A 19,606-nucleotide genomic window follows, 5' to 3' on the forward strand; every position below is an offset into this window, starting at 1 on the left:
CCTGTCTGCCTTTGCTCGCTCTCTCCCCCTCTCTCTCTCTGATAAATAAATAAAATCTTTTTTTTTTTTTTTAGATTTTATTTATTTATTTGATAGAGATCACAAGTAGGCAGAGAGGCAGGCAGAGAGAGAGGGGGGAAGCAGGCTCCCTGCTGAGCAGAGAGCCCGATGTGGGGCTCGATCCCAGGATCCTGAGATCATGACCTAAGCTGAAGGCAGAGGCTTAAACCACTGAGCCACCCAGGCGCCCCAATAAATAAAATCTTTAAAAAAAAAAAAAAAGATACTCTGTCTTAAACCATTTGGGTTAAACATCTTCACTTGAGCTGTCTGGTTGGCTCAGTCGTTGAACATCTGACTCTTGGTTTTAGCTCAGGTCATGCTCTCAGAATGGTAAGATTGAGCCCCAGGTCAGGCTCCACACTCAGTGCAGGGCCTGCTTGGGGATTCTTTCCCCCTCTGCTCCACCCTCTCTGCTCATGCTCTCTCTCTCTAAAATAATAATAAAAAAGTCTTCACTTTCTTCTCTAATTATAAAATACATTTTTTCTAGTTATTAAATATTTTAACAGTATAGTAATGTATATGTACATATGTATATGTGTGTGTATATAGAGTTGACCCTTGAACAAGACAGGGTTTGAACTGCACAGGGTCACTTACACATGGATTTTTCTCAGTAAATATGTATTTTATGTTGTGATGGAAAAGTCAGGTGGAACCAAACGCCTAGAAGCAAAGGGAGGGTAAAGGAAAGATGCAAGGAAGGCTGGAACGACAGGGCTCTCCCCTGATTCTGGCACTCTTCCTTATTCCCACTACCTGGGCAAAGCTCTGTTCATTGAGCTATTGAACTGAGAAAGGTACGAAGGGATGGTGGGTGTTGGCGGGTGTCTCACTGAAGTGACAGGGCCTGTCACTGCTAGAGTTGACAAAGGACCACAGAATGATGACTCCCTGAGGTAAGGAGTCTAGGAAAACAACAGGGGACAGGATAAGGGCTTAGTAGGATTTTTGGTGGCAGAGGGTACAGTAGGGAGGGGTGTTGTCTGTGGTGCTGAAAGTCCAAGGCAGGGAGTTAATATCACAGGAATAGTGGCAGCTGGCTCTCTGCTTGCCAGAATTTCCTATAAGCAGAAACTGTGTTAGAACCATGCAGCAGGAGTCAGGTGGAGCAAGTAACCTGGAAAAGGTGAGTAAAGGTAGTCTGCCTTCCCTGGTTCTTTGCCTTTCTCTGCATTCTATTTGGAAGGAAATTGTGAATTCTTGGGTAGAAGAACAAGTAGCAGATATTCCTCCTTGGTCCAACTTTGCTAACTTTGGGGATGAGAAGACCTCTGGTGTCTTGTTCTACTGTACTGTACATAGTTACATTTTGGGGTAGTTAGCCATTAAATACATGGATTTTTTTTTATTGCACAGGAGGGTTGCCACCCCTAACCCCTGTGTTCAGGTATCAACTTTACATAGGTAGATACTTACTAGAATTCTCTAGAAATAACTACTCTTTGTTCTTTATCTCTTTTACATATATTTTATATTAAATGTATACGTAAACAAAAATAAGGTCGCTTTCTTTGTTCACATAATATGTCATGGAAGCATGTCATTCCAGCTTATTCTTTTTAAGGTATCCCATTGTTCTAATGTGTTGGAATTTATTTTTTTAACTTTTCTTATGATTTTATTTATTTATTTGACAGAAAGAGATCACAAGTAGGCAGAGAGGCAGGCAGAGAGAGAGGGGGAAGCAGGCTCCCCACTGAGCAGAGAGCCCAATGCGGGCCCGATCCCAGGACCCTGAGATCATGACCTGAGCCAAAGGCAGAGGATTTAACCCACTGAGCCACCCAGGCGCCCCTGTGTTGGAATTTATTTAATTACTTGCTTATTCATAAATGTGGAGATTTCTTGCTTTATTTCCCCCCTTTCTATAACAATCATACCTGCATCAACTGCTATTACATTAACCTTTGTCTGTTTATTCTAGTATTTCTGTGGACATATTATAAGAATTGGAATTTAATCCTTGGTCAGAATGTCTGCACAGTTAAAGAAATTCATGGCCATTCTCAGAATGTCTGAGCAGGTGGTTTTTGATTTTTACCTCCCCACTCCCGATTTTTAAATTCCAATTAGTTAATATACAGAGTAATGTTAGTTTCAGGTGTAGAATTTAGTGATTCATCACTTACACACAATACCTGGTGTTTATCACAAGTGCCCTCCTTAAATACCCGTTGCCTGTTTAAACCATTCCCCCCAACTTTCCCTCTAGTAACCGTAAGTTTATTTCCTATAGTTGACTCTGTTTCTTTTTTGCCTCTTTTCTCCCCCATGTTCATTTGTTTCTAAAATTCTACATAAAAGTGAAATTATATGGTATTTGTTGTTCTCTGACTTAATTCACTTAGCATATAATACTCTAGCTCCATCCATGCATTGCAAATAGCAAGATTTCATTCTTTTTTATGGCTGAGTAATATTCCTCTGTGTGTGTGTGTGTGTGTGTGTGTGTGTGTGTGTGTGTGTGACACAAACCTCACATCTATTTTATTCATTTATTAGCCAATGGACATTTGGGCTGTTTCCATAATTTGTCTGTTTGATAATGCTGCTATAAGCACCAGGGTATGTTTACTTTTATAAACATGCTAGGAGCTAGTAGGGGGGAGGTCACAAAGTCCTGGATGATTACAGGAAGATGTAGGACTAGAGCACAGTTTAACTTATTGTATCTGTGAGAACCTGTTTCTTCATATCCTTGACACACTAGATGCTATCGACATTTTTAATTATTGCCAATTACTCAATTTTTAAAATCTCATTTGAATTTGTACTCCTGATTATTTTGTTGAGATTAGACATCTTTACACATATGTATAAAGTTTCATTTTCTGAATTATTCAGTTGTGTTTATTGCTCATTTTGTAAAAAAAAAAAAACTTGAATTCATGATCATTTTCTTATTGAAGATCTCTTTATATATTATGGATATTAAACCTTTACCCATCATGCGGTCGGAAATATATTTCTAATGTTCTCTTGTCTCTCAAGTTTTATAATGTTCTCTTTTAAAATACTTGGGTGACTTTCTATTTTCTGGCTTTGGTGTCATGCTTTAAAAAAAAAAAGTTTTCACTATCCCTAGAGCTAACCATTTGCCAGTATTTTCTTATATATGTTTGTTCTGTTTTATATTTAAATAATCAGTTACATTTGGAGATCTTGTTTTGTAAGATAGGTATACAAATATTTTATACTAACAGTACATCCAAAGGCAAAGTAACACCATCGTGTTTGACTAATCTATCCTTTCCCCTTTCATTTGAAATGCCACCTTTATCATACCTTAGTCCCACAGATGTTCATGTCTTTGTTTGGGACTCTTCTGTTCTTTTGCTCTATCAAATAGGATACCTTTAATTTTAAAAACAATTTTTTCTTAACCTCTATACCCAACATGGGGCTCCAACTCATGACTCTGAGATCAAGAGTCACATACTCTTCTGACTAAGCCCAGCCAGATGCCCCTCAAAATTGATTTCTTTATTATAACACACTTCTCAAAGCCTTTAGTGATAGATCTCATGGATCCCCAAGAGTTTCAGAGTATACAGTGTTTCCCATTTTATGTATTTAACCACCTAATCCTTTGCTGTGGGCAGCTGTTAGTGTGTCCCAGATGCACAGTCTAAGGAGCACAGGTTCGACAAACTGTGTCCCTGACTGTCTTTTTTTTTTTTTTTTTTTTTTTAAGAGCTTTTATTTATTTGAGAAAGAGAGCATGAGCAAGAGAGCACAAGCAGGGGGAGAAACAGACTCCGCATGGATCAGGGAGCCCGATGTGGGGCTTGATCCCAGGGCCCTGGGATCAGGACCTGAGCTAAACTTAACCAGCTGTGCTACCAAGGCGCTCCTTTGTCCCTGACTCTTAACGTCTATCTTCTCACTCTTTTCCCGGCTTCCCAAGTCACCTTCCTGCAGTGGGCCCCAAGCTCTACTGCAGTAATGGTCTTCCTTTTGCCCAGTGGGGAGGGATTTTCTTGCTGTAGTGAAGCACCAGTTGTTCCTCATTCTTTGAGAATGGAGTCTGTTTCTTTAAAGCCTGTTAACACCAGACCCCAGTCCGTACTCTGGTTGAGGTTTACCTGGTCTTAGCAACCTGGGCCTCCTTTTCTTTTTCTTTCTTACTTCTGAAGTGCTCAGTTCTGCTTGTTGAAATCCTTTTAGTTAATTTTTAAAAGATGCATGATCTCTCTTCATCCATCAGGGCCCCGGCTGTCTCAGTAGAGCTGTGTTCTCCAAGTGCTGCTTTGAAGTCTTGACCAGCAGCTGCAGAGCAAGTCCCTGGGATGTGAGCGGCTTCCCCATCCTGTCCTCCTCACATGTCACCCTGGGGGAGTGGGTTGAGAGAGCTGTGCAGCTCCAGGACATCAGCCTGGCGCTTTGGACGAACATGGCCGTGCCTTCGGTTGCAGAGTTCAGGTATTCTTACCATGGGTCCCCGCGTCTACCCGCTTCCAGGTCTCCCGCCACAAACTGTAATGGTCTGTCTTTCCTACAGAGCATATAGCAGAAAACTCAGAACTTTTTTCTGTAGAGGCTAGTTTTGGTTGCTGAAGGCAAGTATGTTTTCCAGGTGGATCAGTAGGTTTTTAGCCCACGACAGGCTATTATGAGCTGGCCCGTGCCTCTGTCAATTTGAAGCCTATTGTGATAAAGAGAGGGGACTTGGAAAAGCATGTAGGATTAATTGAGAAAAGAAATTCATCTTTAACTATTGGCAGTGCAGTCTGCTGTGTCATTTTCTGAGGGGATGAGAGTGTGAGAAAGGAACGCTGTTGGATGTAGTGCAAGCCTGTAAGTGCTTCCTTATCTCTGCAGACGCACGGATTCGCAGCTCCAGGGGCTTGTGCTGTGCCGACACCTGGCAGGTTTGGCAGAGCTGCTCCCTGAGTCCCGGCGGCAGGAGTACATGCAGAACTGTGAACAGCTGCTGCTTGGGGACAGCCAGGCCTTCCAAATTGTGGGCCAGACCCTTGGGGACATGGCTGGGCAGGAGGCCCTGCCCAAAGAACTGCTATGCCTCTTGCTCACCTCCCTGCGCCACTTGTTTGGGGAAGGGGACAGTAAACAGGACCTTCCCGAGCCAGCCCGCCGTGGGAGCCTCTGGGTGAGCCTTGGCTTGCTGCAGATTCAGACATGGCTTCCGCAGGCACGCTTTGACCCTGCAGTGAAGAAGGAATACAAGCTCAAGTATGCTAAGGAAGAGGTATGGAGGGGTGAGAGTCTGGAGCATGGGTTCCTTCCGTGACTGGGTGGGTGTGCTTAGTATATTACTCCTTGTATTGCCCTTTGGATGCTTACAGCACTAGAGGGATGATTTTGTACAGGCTACCCTGTGACATCCCAGGGGTGTGTTCTAAAGACTGCATTTTCTTCCTTGAGAGTTCCTCTGAGTAAGCTTCGGTACTTGGAGGGGCCCTTCCTAATTTGCCAATAGGCTGCAATAGACAGAGGTCTTAACGGTAGAACACCTGAGGCATTGCCAGAGAACTAGTGTATCTCCTATCCATACTCCCTGTATTTGAACTAAGTTTCGAATATTTGGACTTGAATAATTTCTTTAGATATGATTTATCTAAACGTTTTAACGTTTTAACGTTTGGGTGTTTATCTAAAATTCAGGAATCAAGTAGATTTAGATTAAGTGGTATCCCTTGATAGTTGAACTTCTAACCCGAACATAAAGATAGTGGTATAATTTTCCTTCTTCAAAATATGGAACTAGTATATGAGTTGGTAAAGACTAAGCTGCTATAGCAGAGTCAAGTCCGGTAGTGTGACTAAGATAGTTTCTTTTACCTAGAAGCTCCAAGGTGAGTGGAGGTTCATGGAGCAAAAGCCCCTGCTCTTGGGTCATTCAAGAGCCCAGGTTCCTTCCATCCAGTTGCTCTGCCCTTCCCCAGGGCATTGTCGTCTTGGACATGGTCATAGCTGGGCACAGCAGACCAACTTCTCCCTTTCTGTTAGTTACACCAGCTACAGTGTGAGTGGAAGACCCGAAACCTCTCATCCCAGCTACTGACTGGAACAGACCTGGAAGATGAAGTCATTTTCCGTCACTCTCATCCTCACATCAGGTAACAGCAGAGTAATTGTGTTGTTCTGTTTTTTTTTTGTTTGTTTGTTTCTGTTATTTTAAAGACATTTTTAGGTTGATCTTTACAATGTAATTGTAGTGTTAGAGGTGATAATACATGTCTCTACATTAGCAGTAAGATCCTAAAGCCATGGTTATAGTCAGGAAAAATTAATACTCTGAAAGGAAGGGCAGGATTCACATGGGGCTAGGTGGATTGAAACCACTGAACTGATTTTCAGCATGACAGAAGTTGGGTGTAATGGTGTGCACTGTGTGGGTTTGCTGTCTTGGTAAATACTGTGCAGTGTCGTAGGTCTGAGTTCCAGTCCTGTTCCTATCCTTTGGCTTTAGACTTTGAATAGGTCACTTAATGCCTTTGAGCCTTAGAGTCCATGTCTGTGAAAGGAGGATCATAGCAACTCCTTGAGTGAATTGTGATTAGACTTGGATGAAATACACATCTGTGTTACTTAACACCATGTGTGGCGTGTGATAAATGACCTATTACTCGTTTACATTATAATTGTCAATATTTTCTTCATATTATTCCTCAGCAGCTGATATGCCTTCATTTTGTTTTCCTAGTTAAGGGCTCAGTCTAGATTTGCTGTTTTCCTCCTGACAGAATTTGCATATTATGTTGATTTGCCTCTAGACTACTTCGCCAAAGAATTGATCATCTGGAGAACTTAATCTGCAGCCTGTCAAAGAAGCAGGCCTTCAGACCCCAGGTGCCTGCCTACGAGTCACTGGTGCAGGAGATCCACCACTACGTCACCAGCATTGCCAAGGCCCCTGCTGTTCAGGATCTGCTCACACGGCTCCTGCAGGCCCTTCGCATGGATGGGCCTCGGTCTGCCCAGGTGGCCCAGAATCTTCTGAAGGAGGAGGCTTCCTGGCAGCAGTCCCACCACCAGTTCAGGAAGCGGCTGGCTGAAGATTATGCCCTGTATCCAGACTCTGTGGCCCCGCTGCAGGCATCCATCCTGCAGTTGCAGCATGGCATGAGGCTGGTTGCATCTGAGGTCTACGCTTCACTCCACAGCAGTGTGGTCTGTGCAGACAGGCTGGCTACCCTGGCCTCATCCCTGCTGGCTTTTCCATCGGTGGGCCCCGCCTTCCCCACTTACTATGCCCATGCAGACACTTTATGCTCAGTGAAGTCGGAGGAGGTTCTTCGAGGCCTTGGGAAGTTGATCCTCAAGCGTTCAGGAGGAAAGGAGCTGGAAGGCAAAGGCCAGAGACCTTTCCCCACCCGAGAGCAGCTGCTGATGAATGCCCTCCTTTACCTGCGCTCCCATGTGCTATGCAAGGGCGAGCTGGACCAAAGGGCCCTGCAGCTCTTCAGACATGTGTGCCAGGTAAGTCCATTTCTGGGGGGCAGCCCCAGCCTACTTCTGAAGGGAGCTGGGAGCACAAGCAGAACATCAGCAATACTCTGTGTAGAAAGAGACCAGTTGGTTCGGCATGGGGTCTAGTGTCTTCCTTTCTGTCTCCTATTCAGCTGTCAGTTTTGGGGGTGTTTGTCCCTCAATTTTTAAGAGATTAGAAAAAATTAGTGATGTTAGCTCTTTATCTGTGATACTGCAAATATTTTCTCCTAGTTTTTTGTTTATCTTTTGACTTTATGGTGGTTTTGGCTAGGTACTAGTTCAACTGTTATTAAGAAAATCTGTTTTCCTCTTATCAATGAAAACAATTTGTTCTCAATTTATGTAATTAAAAGAATAGATATAAACAAGACTTATACCAATTAAAGCTGTGTAACTGGTAACATACTTGTGTGTTCCATTCTAGGTTTATATGTATACATGAACCTGTACATGTATGTCTATGACATAAATTTAAGTCATTTGTCCAGTGGTTTATAAATTTTTGTTTTTTAGCAGAACTCTTTTTAAAATGAAAGTCTTAGACTATTTTCCTGATATGTAATAGATAAAAGACATGCTTTAATTGAGGACAGTTCTGTCTCCTCTTTGATCTCTGAGACTAGTCTTTAAGTTGCTAGAGTTCTACAAACTACTACTAAAGTCCATTCTGTTTTATACTTTGCTTTAAAAACTTAATAGCAGTTAGTGATTATTTTCCTCTATAATTATGGTGTTCTTTACCTGCATCATACTGAATGGCTTCCTAGGTTTTTTTTTGTATGGATATGCTCTAAGACATGTAATTAATTTCTTATCATAGGACATTTATGTTTGTAGTCTTTTTACTACTTTGGAAAATGTCACCACCACCATCACCACAGATAGTCTTATACCTAGGTCTTTGGGTATAAATTCTAGAAAGCAGAACTGCTGGGATGAAGATTAACCACTTAAGATTTTAATACAGATTATCTTTCTGAATGGTGGATATTCATTTCCTCAGTTCTCATGAGTATTGTTTGATTTATAATTTTTGCCGACTTACGGACTTAAAATCTTAGAGTTACTGGGGATTTAAGAGGTGTCTGCTAAGGTATAGCCCAGTTTTATCTGATTGGTGCCCTGCAGCCACCTGCCCCCACCCCTCATTTCCCTTTCCTGAACTCCTGAGCCAGCTGCTTGAATTGCTGGCCATGTGCAGTCTGAATCACAACCCCCACAGTGCCTATCCAGAGCCTGTCCTAAGTACAAAACATCATTAACTCCTGATAGGAAGTTCCAGTGGCATTACTGTAGCAAGTTTTTACACCTGTGAAAAAGTGGCAGTACAGCAAGGGGGAATTTAGAAAATGGGTTGCTGCAGAAACCGTTTGAAAACAGTTTACTTTCTCTCGATGACCTGGGATTTCATTTCTTGGATGTTGGCTTTTACTTGGATGTACTTTTGTTATCATGAGAAATTAAGAGCTGACAAGTTTTGCTTTGTTCATTGAAGCACCTCAGCGAAGACAAGTAAGTTTCCTTCCAAATGTGTAACTTTTCAGGAAATTATCAATGAGTGGGATGAACAGGAACGCATAGCCCAAGAGAAGGCCGAGCAGGAAAACAGCCTTTACAGATACAGGAGCAGGAACTCCAGGACAGCCCTGAGCGAGGAGGAGGAAGAAGAACGGGAGTTCAGAAGGCAGTTCCCACTTCATGAAAAGGTTGGGTGCTGGTAACAGGGTTTGTTTGGGAATAATTTCCCTTGCTACCCCCTGTGTTACCTTTGAATGGTTTTATAATCTAATTGTTTTTACTATATCTTTATATAAGTCACTACTTCATTTTTTTGATTGTTCATGCTCCATCTTTGCACCTTTCTTTTGGCTTAAAACTGCATTTTGGTTTTGTTCAATTACTCTAATGTTATTGACAGGATTTTGCAGATATTCTGGTAGAACCAACGCTGGAGGAGAAGAAGGGAACTTCAGATGGACAAGAGGAGGGAGCAGCCACAGACCCCACCCTCTTCTCCCAGAGCTCAATGCAGGCTGTGATGCTGATTCACCAGCAGCTGTGCCTCAACTTTGCCCGGTCCCTCTGGTACCAACAGACTCTGCCGCCACACGAGACAAAGCATTACCTTGGCCTGTTTCTGTCCTGCTATCAAACTGGAGCATCTCTTGTGACACACTTCTACCCTCTGATGGGTACGACAGTTTACTTTTGTTATACTCTTGGGAAATGAAAATGAAAAAATGTGATTGCTACTTCTGGAACAATTAAAATCATTACCTCCCTGTTTTTTGCTAAATTCCTTTTTGAGGGAGTTTCCTTAGCTTAAGAGACTCAAGCTACTTCAAAAAAACTTCTTTTAAAATTCTGCAATAGTAGATTTTTATCATTTGAATACTTTGGGGTAAAGGGATTAAAAAAATAAGGATGGGGCACCCGGGTGGCTCAGTGAGTTAAAGCCTCTGCCTTCGGCTCGGGTTGTGATCCCAGGATCATGGGATCCAGCCCCACATCAGGCTCTCTGCTCAGCAGGGAGCCTGCTTCCCCCTCTCTCTCTGTCTGCCTCTCTGCCTACTTGTGATCTCTCTCTCTCTCTCTCTGTCAAAGAGATAAATAAAATCTTAAAAAAAAAAATAAAAAAAAAATAAGGATATAGACTTAGTTTAAATGGTTTTGTTCCTCAGTATTATTTCTGATTTGCCTCTGATAGCTTCAGTGCTTTTCATATCTTGTATTCCTGGGAGCAACCTGGGAACTCAGAAATTAATCTTAGAGAATTTCATTTGATTCACTTTCCTGTATGATCTCATGAGTTCTTCCTTGCTATTAGGAAGGAAGCTTTAAATTTCTTTTCTGCCTACCAAGACAGCGACAAAACCCAAGAAATTGAATCCATCAAACCAAGCTCTGTAGCTTCTTGATAACAGCTAAGTATCTGAGTTCCTCTGTATATCCAAGAAGCTTGGCAGACTTGGTGATACTCTTTTGATATTACGGTCCTAGTCCTCTAGGTCCATGTTGCTTTGGGCATGAGTGGCATTGAAATATCTTCATTTGTTCCAGTAGTTCATTATTTTTGAGCATGTTTTTGTCATCTTTGTAACTTGATAGCTCAGCCTGCTGAGTTCACTGACGTTACTATGATGTTGTTAACTTCGCAGGAGCTGAACTGAATGATCAACTCTTGGGCAGCCAACTTTTGGCCTGCACCCTCTCCAATAACACTCTCTTTGGTGAGGCAGTATCAGATCTGATGGTGAAGCCCGATGGGCCCTATGATTTCTACCAGCATCCCAATGTCCCAGAAGCAAGGCATTGTCAACCTGTGCTTCAAGGTTTCTCAGAGGCCATTAGTCATCTGCTGCAGGAATGGCCAGAACACCCGGCTCTTGAGCAGGTAGGGCATCCAGTGAGGAGGGAGTCTTGAAGATACGGTCTCTGCCATCTCTGGGGATGTTCATGTGCATATTTCAATACATTAACAAAGATTCACAAAACCCCACTTTAGTGGGATACTATTCCCTGCAGGATGGACATACCAGTTTGTACTGTATAAATGATGTTTGGGATTCTATTAATTTTGTTAGTCATAGTTTGCTGTTCACATGTTAAAGTGCTGCTGTGTTGCTCTGTTTATTCATATACCTATGTATGTTAGCAAAGGCCTGGTTTTTTCAAGATTGGTGGGTTTTTTTTTTTTTTTTTTTTAAAGATTTTATTTATTTATTTGTAAGAGAGAGAGAGAGTGAGAGCGAGCACAGGCAGACAGAGTGGAAGGCAGAGTCAGAGGGAGAAGCAGGCTCCCCGCGGAGCAAGTAGCCCGATGTGGGACTCGATCCCAGGACGCTGGGATCATGACCTGAGCCGAAGGCAGCTGCTTAACCAACTGAGCCACCCAGGCGTCCCTCAAGATTGGTGGTTTTAACTCAGACCTGACTTACAGTTTTCAGCCAATTTTGTAATAATTCTTAAAATGGAGAGTGGTTAAGAGAGATTATCCTGGGGCACCTGGCTGGCTCAGTCAGAAGAATATGTGACTCTCAGACTCCGGGTTGTGAGTTCAAACCCCACATTGGCTGTAGAGATTACTAAAAAAAATCATCATAATAATTATTATCTTCTCAAACTCCATGTTTTTTCAAGAGCAATGCAGGTTAAGTGTTTATCTGAGATCCACATGAGTTTGGATAAGTTTCTTCCATGGTTTTCGTAGGTGGTTGTAAAGCAAGGACTTTGCATAAAACTTTCATCAGTTCTCTAGTCAGTAACCTGTGACTGGGTGATATTCCCACAGAAATGCCTAGATCTTTTATCTATCTGTCTATCTGTTTACTGCAGCTGCTGGTTGTAATGGATAGAATTCGTAGTTTTCCACTTTCCAGTCCCATCTCAAAGTTCCTGAATGGCTTAGAGATCCTCCTGGCAAAGGCACAGGTAAGATAATTCTCTCTCTCCTCTCATTTTAGTTTGTAGTCAATTGAAAAAAGATTTATCTTTTGGCAGAGTTATTGTTAAAGGGACAGAAAGTTATAGTTTGGATTGGAGAGAGGAATCAGCTTCTTCAGTTTTTCTGGCATGGGGTCCGATCATTACAAGTGAAGCTTTTGCCTTGTTGGGCATGTGAAACATGCCTCCCCTGTTCTCAAGTGTGGGATGCAGTGTCCACTGGTACTGAGGTCTCCTTTGGCCCTGGCTTCCTGGAGGACTTCCAGACTAGCCCTGTGCCTGCATATATCACCCCCCTTGGTCCTCTCAGCATCCTCTGAAGTATCTGGTGATTCTCTGATTATCACATTTGGGCTCTGCACTTTGGAGGGGGTCACATGTCTAACAATAGCAATTCAGACTCAGCTCACTAAATCCTTTGCTTTTTGCCTAAACTTGGCTTTGCTGAAGTTCTGTCAAGTGACCAGAAACAACTTGAAGCTTGGTACACTGGATGTAAACTCATTGGTAAATTGGCATAAAAGTTATTTAGAGGCCCTGTGGTCTTCAAAGACTAAAGGTCCAAGATATTCCTGAGAGCTGGCGGTGATTAAGAAATTAAATAATGGCCATAGTAAATTTTATCTTTGCTTTTTAGGATTGGGAGGAGAATGCCAGTAGAGCTCTCTCTCTGCGGAAGCATCTCGATTTAGTCAGTCAGATGATCATTCGTTGGCGTAAACTGGAACTGAAGTAAGTGATAATCTGTCACTTTCCTTCCCCTCCTGAATTTATGCTGTAGGGACATTTGATAGTTTGTGTCTGCATAGACTGAGAATGTGCTTTTCAGTTATTAATCACAGAATTAAAAGCAGGGCATTAAAGTGATCTCGGTAGAGACCAGACAACGGCATACCTTCCCAAGACAGCAAACTAGGTGTCTTCTCCATCTCCACCTGGGAGGAGAGAAGAGTGAATGTTTAGCTTCTGCTTGAGTAGTTTCAAATCTTCCCAGTGGGTTTTCTTAGATGACTGCTCGGCCTCTTCTCTCGCATTCCAGCTGCTGGTCTATGAGTTTGGATAATACCATGAAGCGCCATACCGAGAAGTCCACCAAGCACTGGTTCTCCATCTATCAGATGCTTGAGAAACACATGCAGGAGCAAACGGAAGAGCAGGAAGGTAACTCCCGTCCATCAATTCCTGCATCATTAGAAGTTGCAGGCTAATTGTAGAGTGCTACAGAGTGTGGGGTTTAACCTGTTCCCACGTCTGCTGGTACTGCTGCTTTTACATAGGATACGTCATTTGACTTGATGGAATTCCTCAGAGTTTTAAGTGACTTTTTCAAATTCTAGAAAGCTGGTCATAAGATAAAGTTTCTTTATTCTGTATATCCAAGAGATGTGTCATAATGAAGATTTCTTAGATACTAGCTGGCATGCTTGAGTTAAAAGTGTTTTCATTTCATGCTTGAAACAAACATCTTATAATTCAGTCTCATAATTTGCTCTGAGTGCATTTAACACATCTCTTGACTGCATCTGTGTTTATATCAGCTTGGAATTTACCTGTGGTCCTTCTTGCTTCAGAGTTTGACTTTGCGGTCTCTACTTGCCTGCTATCCCTCAATGTGTCCTATAGTAGATTACGTGCATGTTATGAATATGGGGTGATGGTTGCAGGTACATATGGTTTCCTCTTTGAATCTCTAAAGATGATAAACAGATGACCCTGATGTTGCTGGTCAGCACATTACAAGCATTTATTGAAGGATCCTCACTGGGAGAATTCCACGTACGACTTCAGATGTTACTGGTTTTCCATTGTCATGTCTTGTTGATGCCTCAAGTTGAAGGAAAGGGTAAGGAGGGAGGGGTGTGTGTGTGTTTGTGTGTGTATTTTTTTTTTGTATATACTTTAAAAAAAAAATTTTGTGGCAATATTTATTCACATAATTTTGCTTAATACATGTCTTTCTATGCAAGACTGAATTTAAAAGTCTCTATAACATTTTTAGTTATAGTAATAACATGTTAATAAATTATAAATTAACAGAATATTCATATTTGCTTTTAAAAATCATTTATCAAATACTAACCTGTAGATTATCTGGAAAATCAAAGATGCAAATTGCTATAAATCTGGCATCCCAATTAAGTTCTGATTTTTAAAAGTATATAAAGTGTCCCTTAAATTATTCCAAGTTACACTCAAGAAAATTTTATTTTACCCTTTTCATAAGTTACTAAGTTTACAACCTCTTAAACATTCTATCCAAATGTGGGAAAACTGTCTGGAGATGCAAAGCACATTAAAATAATTATATTAAAAAAACAAAAATACCTGTTAAAACAAAGTTAGTATAGCTGACAGCACTTAAAATTGGTAATTTGTATTTTTTTAAAAAGTTTTATTTATTTATTTGACAGAGATCATAGCTAGGCAGAGAGGCAGGGGTTGGAGGATGTGGGCAGGGCTCTATCCCAGGACCCTGAGATCATGACCTGAGCCGAAGGCAGAGGCTTAACCCACTGAGCCACCCAAATGCCCCAATTATTTGTATTTTTTTAAAAAGTTGCATAGCTCCAAGATGATTCATTACTGATTAACTCTTGAGCAGTTTTACTTAAGAGGAAATAATATATTGAATAGATTGTAATTCAATTGACATTCTTAGATTTAGTTCATTAAAATGTAATTATGTAACTTGATTTACTCTTTGGACTGCATTCTGGTACTGTTATACCTTTAATTTCAAATATTAATGTATTTTAGCTCTCCTATGGAGAAGTCTATTTTCCACTCTTGGGGGAAAAAATAGAAGAACTTGAGATCATGGTCTGCATTCAGACAGTGTTTTACTGCTTGATTACATTTCTTGGTTTCATATATATACTTTTACAGTGCACTGTTTAAATGGATTAGGCTTTGAATTCTCCATGAGTAGGTATCTTGTTGCATACCAGGTTTTATTTATTATTTAGAAAGATTTTATTTGTTTATTTGAGAGAGTGAGTGAGAGCATGTGGGGGGTGGGGGCAGAGACAGAGACCCTCAAGCAGACTCCACACTGAGTGTGGAGTGTCATGGGAGCTCAATCCCACAAGCAATGAGATCATGACCTGAACTGAAACCAAGAGTCAGATGCTTAACTTACTGAGCCACCCAGGCGCCCCTGCTTACCAGGTTTTAAATGAGACACTTTTAATCATCTTTTAAAGTGATACACATTAGACCCAGAGAACAATATTAAAGTACAAACTGGTTATAAATGAAGCCCTGGCTAGTGGACTCTGCCAGAGGTCAGTTGCCAAATGCAGATCTTGGATATTGGTGTGTTGAGGCTGCAAATCTTTCTGTCCAGACAGTGTTAGGTGTCCTGCTAAGCTTTTGCTTGGACCAGGCCATAATTAGATTCTTGGATCTAGTGAGAGCTGTGTTCCATGTGAAGTAACTGCACCTAAAATTCTATTAATTAATGTCCCTGACCACATCTATTTGGATGAAATGAAACTAGGATTCTAGATTGTGAATGAGCAGTCAGGGTGAGCCTTTTATGCCATCTTTTAAAACAGGCTCAGTTTCTGCTTACTTTACAATAAGATTCCGAGAAAGGGTTTGAAATTGTGTTTAGTGAAACATCTGAGTACACAGTCTTTAAGAACAAAAGTGCAACAAAATTCAGTACAATCTAAAATGGAAAAATGGGGTAGTGTTGACAGCCTGCCTGCATCTCTGGGAACTGCTAGACTTAGGCTCCCCATTGAGCTGTTAAATAATCAGCCTGTGAAATGTTGTGCTGTCATCTCAGGGCTGTAATCTCAGGGCCTCAAGGCAATGAGGAAGTGGTGTCACTAAAATGTGGAGCCCATGGGTGCTACAAGTAGCACATGTGGCAAGTGTGGAGTTTTTTGTTTCTTTTCATTTCTTCCAGATTCACTTTGCAGTGTTCTGTGGAATCTGTACCATTATTACAAGCAATTCTTTGACCGAGTCCAGGCCAAAATTGTGGAACTTCGTTCCCCCATTGAAAAAGAACTTAAAGTAAGATGAACAACTGTCATGATCACTCTTGGGAGAACAAAATGAGCAAATCGTTTTTAGTTCTGTTCTTTCATACATTTAACTATGAGGCAGGGGGCTCTGGGAAATGGAGACATGCACTGCAACTGCCAAATAGGATGGCGAGATTCATGTTTTGCAGCACTGCCTCCCTGACTGACCTACCTGTCCAAGTGTGTGAGGGGTTAGTGGAGTGGCCCCTGTCGAAGGGTCCTCAGAAGGATTGCCACATATGTCTGTTAGTGCTCCCTTCCCTGCTCTTCCCCAGACTGATTTTCCACCTCAGGGGGTGCCATTTAGTGTTGAGTGTTACTGAGGTGCCCTGGGGGAAAGGAGGACCCTGTCTTTTGATAGCTCTCAGTAGTTGTGGAACCAACAAATGGAGTATGTATCAGCTGACCTGTTGATAGTGACAGCACTCTTTTTGCATTGCTTTGTGATAAATACGTGGTTCCTTTTTTAAACTTTTACTTGTTTACTGGCACACAGTCTGGTATTTGGGATGGAGTGGGCTCTGGTCTTTATTTTATTTTATTTTTATTTTATTTTATAAGGGCTCTGGTCTTTAGCATAGAGATGATTTCAAAAGAAACATAGTGACGCCAGCTTTATAAAGCTATTTCTTGATCTTTGTGTATCTTACAGGAATTTGTTAAAATATCCAAATGGAATGATGTCAGTTTCTGGTCCATTAAACAATCTGTGGAAAAGACACACAGGTAATTCGTTTTTTAAAAACCGGGGGTGACAGGTACCTTGGTGGCTCAGTTGGTTAAGTGTTCAACTCTTGATCTCAGCTCAGGTCCTGATCTCAGGTTCATGAGTTCCAGCCCTGTGTTGGTTCAAGGTCATGAGTTCAAGCCCTACTTAAAAGAAAAAATTGGGGGTGACCAAAGCTCAGAATTTTTGTATGGTAAATAGCAAGACGACATTGTTAATGTGACCTGACTTAACGTTGCCTTGAACTTACTATGAAGCATTAGATTGTTTTGGTGTGGCTTTTCCACATCACCCCTACCACCCAAAGCAAAGTCTACATGCAAGAGGAATTGGTGTGCTTTGAGACAAAGCAGGCTAAGCACTATAGAAGGGTTGAGTCTTCTGTCACCTACTAGCTGTTGCACCATGAGTGAAGTGATTCCACCATTCCTGGCTTCATTTTTTTCTTCTAGAAAAGGGAGATGACAGTATCTGCTTTATTTTCCCTTAAAAACAAACAGGATGGTTATGAGTATCTAAGGAGTTCATGTATATAGAAGGTATAGGTTATTATGTGTGTATGCGTTGTACCATTTTTACATTTCCTCACTTTCCACCCATTTTTCCCTCCTCATCTGTCATTCTGTGGGGCCAGGACCCTCTTTAAATTCATGAAGAAATTTGAAGCTGTCCTGAGTGAACCTTGCCGGTCATCCTTGGTGGAGAGTGACAAGGAGGAACAGCCTGATTTTTTGTCGCAGCCAACAGCCATTAGTGAGGCATCCCCCATTCAGAGTCTGAACAAGACACTGAGGGAGACCCTGTTAGCCCGGCCGGCAGCTGCACAGGTATACCTTGGGAGATAGTGTTTGCTTACTCCTGGGCCGGTAGGGGAAATCTGTGCTTTCTCTATAAGGAGTGATCCTAGAACTAAGCAAGGGAATGCCTTGAAATCTTGGTCTTTGGATAAAATGTAGTATTTGTATATCTGCCTGCCACTGCTGCATAATAAGGCAAAAAAGCTTTGATCCTGGTGCTGAAAGTTTAATGTCACCTATGGGAAATAAGTATTGTGCATGCCTGTGGACATTGGATCTACCTATAACAGAAGACTTGAAGCATCAGTTGAGGAAGGTGCCACTGAAGCTGTCTTTGGGCTACCACATGCTGCACAGGGAGCGAATGTGTGTAGTGATTTGTTGATTGTAGTGGTTGCTGATGACTGGGCTATTATTTCTCTCACCATGGCCAATTTCAAGCATCAATAGTTAAGCATTGGCTTGCAAAATTCCAGAAAATGTGATAATCGTGGAGACCTTGGGTAAGCAGGTCTGTTACAGGACTTCTGTTCCCGCATCAAATCCTTAGATACAAGGTGCTCTGGGATCACTGGGGAGCTACTCATGCTAACCACAGGGAGGAATCCCTGAAACTTCCAAGTTATCACCAATAGCAAATCAGAATTTTTGATCAGTGTGAGCTGATGATTATAATGAAAAGAAAATAAACTTGGCACCCATATCTTATTTGTGCTCTGTCTCACAGGCTGTGATTCCAGAACAGAGTCAGAGTGCTCCTTTCCCCTCAGAGGGAGAGCTGCTGCGTCGCTTGCCAAAGCTCATGAAACGAATGAGGAAGATGTGCCTGACATTCATGAAGGAAAGCCGCCTGCCCCACCTGGTGGAGGGCCTCGATCACTTCACTGGTGGGTGCCAACAGCCAGGAGCAAAGGGTGGGGTCTGCTCCCTCTCTTTTCCCCAGTGCCCCAGGAGGGTGGGAATTTGTTACATAAGCCCTTTTTTGATCTCTTGAATAGTGTTGAACAGTTAATTGAATAAACAAATGGGCTAAAACTAACAGAGCCAAGATGCAGGAGCCAGCTAAGACCACACAGGCTGTCTTAATTTTCATCTTGTCTTCCTTTCGTGTAAACTAATGCTGTGTTTCGCCATTTTCTGTGTTAGTGCTTGTCTATATCCTCTTTTGATGGCTGGAGAGATGAATTTCCCAGAATCTTTAAACTGTCACTACATCTCAGAATGTCTCCCTTGAGTTAAAGGAGAAGATTCATCCACAGTTTTCTTCTTGCTCTCTTCACCGTGGAGACAGAGCAATTTCATCTCCCTGGCCGTCCTCACACAGGGAAGCTGAGGCTCTGTAGTCTAACAGCAATGGCTGGGGAAGGAGTTCCAGAACTTATTGGATTGAGGTCTTGGTGGCCTTTCACCACTGTCCCCACCCCTATTCACCCCCAGTGAGTGTGGTGTCAGAGTGAGACTGACTGTCTTCATTGAGGCTACAGTCTAATCTCAGGGAGCTCTTTATTTTTTAAAACTTGTTAGAATAAGAGCCTAATATCCATTCTCATGATGACCTTGCCCACCTGAGCCTGATGATCAGGGTAAGCAGAAGTTGCCACATGCATCTTCTGGAAAAGGCACTCACTCACCTTGTGATGCAAAGAATTCTCTAACCTCCTGCGGTGTCCGTGTAATGGTATGTCGTCCACTTGCTCGCTTCTAAAAGGCTAGACTGCCTGTGTTAGTTTGCTAGGGCTCATTTAGCAAGTATCACATATTGGGTGGCTTAAACAAGAGAAATTAATTTCCACGCAGTTCTGAGGCTAAACATACAAAATCAAAGTATTCACAGGTTTCACAGATTCACGGTATTCTCTCCTTGCCTGGTAGATGTCTTTTTTCCTTCTTTGTCTTCACATGGTCTCTCGTGTCCTACTCTTTGTTAAGGAATTGGATTAGGGCCCACGCACATGGCCTCATCTTTCTTTAATTACCTCTTTAAAGGCCTGGTCTCCAAATACAGTCACATTCTGAGGCGCTCGGGATTGGGACTATTATAACATGAATCTGGGGGGACACAGCCCATAATGCTCCCTGTG

At 42.0% G+C, this 19,606-nt stretch overlaps 1 protein-coding gene across 2 annotated transcripts in view; it reads left to right on the forward strand.

The window, feature by feature from the left end:
- Positions 1–19,606, forward strand: part of MDN1 (midasin AAA ATPase 1) — a 172,411-nt gene that overhangs the window by 121,806 nt on the left and 30,999 nt on the right. For both annotated transcript variants that reach the window (XM_059177084.1, XM_059177085.1), the window contains exons 60-74: positions 4,274–4,488; positions 4,888–5,275; positions 6,037–6,146; positions 6,804–7,509; positions 9,066–9,227; positions 9,440–9,713; positions 10,680–10,915; positions 11,857–11,952; positions 12,602–12,696; positions 13,004–13,125; positions 13,661–13,807; positions 15,881–15,990; positions 16,654–16,727; positions 17,363–17,555; positions 18,253–18,412. In XM_059177084.1, the coding sequence (XP_059033067.1) occupies positions 4,274–4,488; positions 4,888–5,275; positions 6,037–6,146; positions 6,804–7,509; positions 9,066–9,227; positions 9,440–9,713; positions 10,680–10,915; positions 11,857–11,952; positions 12,602–12,696; positions 13,004–13,125; positions 13,661–13,807; positions 15,881–15,990; positions 16,654–16,727; positions 17,363–17,555; positions 18,253–18,412 (3,088 nt within the window). The remainder of the gene's footprint in view (positions 1–4,273; positions 4,489–4,887; positions 5,276–6,036; positions 6,147–6,803; positions 7,510–9,065; positions 9,228–9,439; positions 9,714–10,679; positions 10,916–11,856; positions 11,953–12,601; positions 12,697–13,003; positions 13,126–13,660; positions 13,808–15,880; positions 15,991–16,653; positions 16,728–17,362; positions 17,556–18,252; positions 18,413–19,606) is intronic.

This window comes from Mustela lutreola, chromosome 6, assembly GCF_030435805.1.
Source record: "Mustela lutreola isolate mMusLut2 chromosome 6, mMusLut2.pri, whole genome shotgun sequence".
Classification (NCBI taxonomy): domain Eukaryota; kingdom Metazoa; phylum Chordata; class Mammalia; order Carnivora; family Mustelidae; genus Mustela; species Mustela lutreola.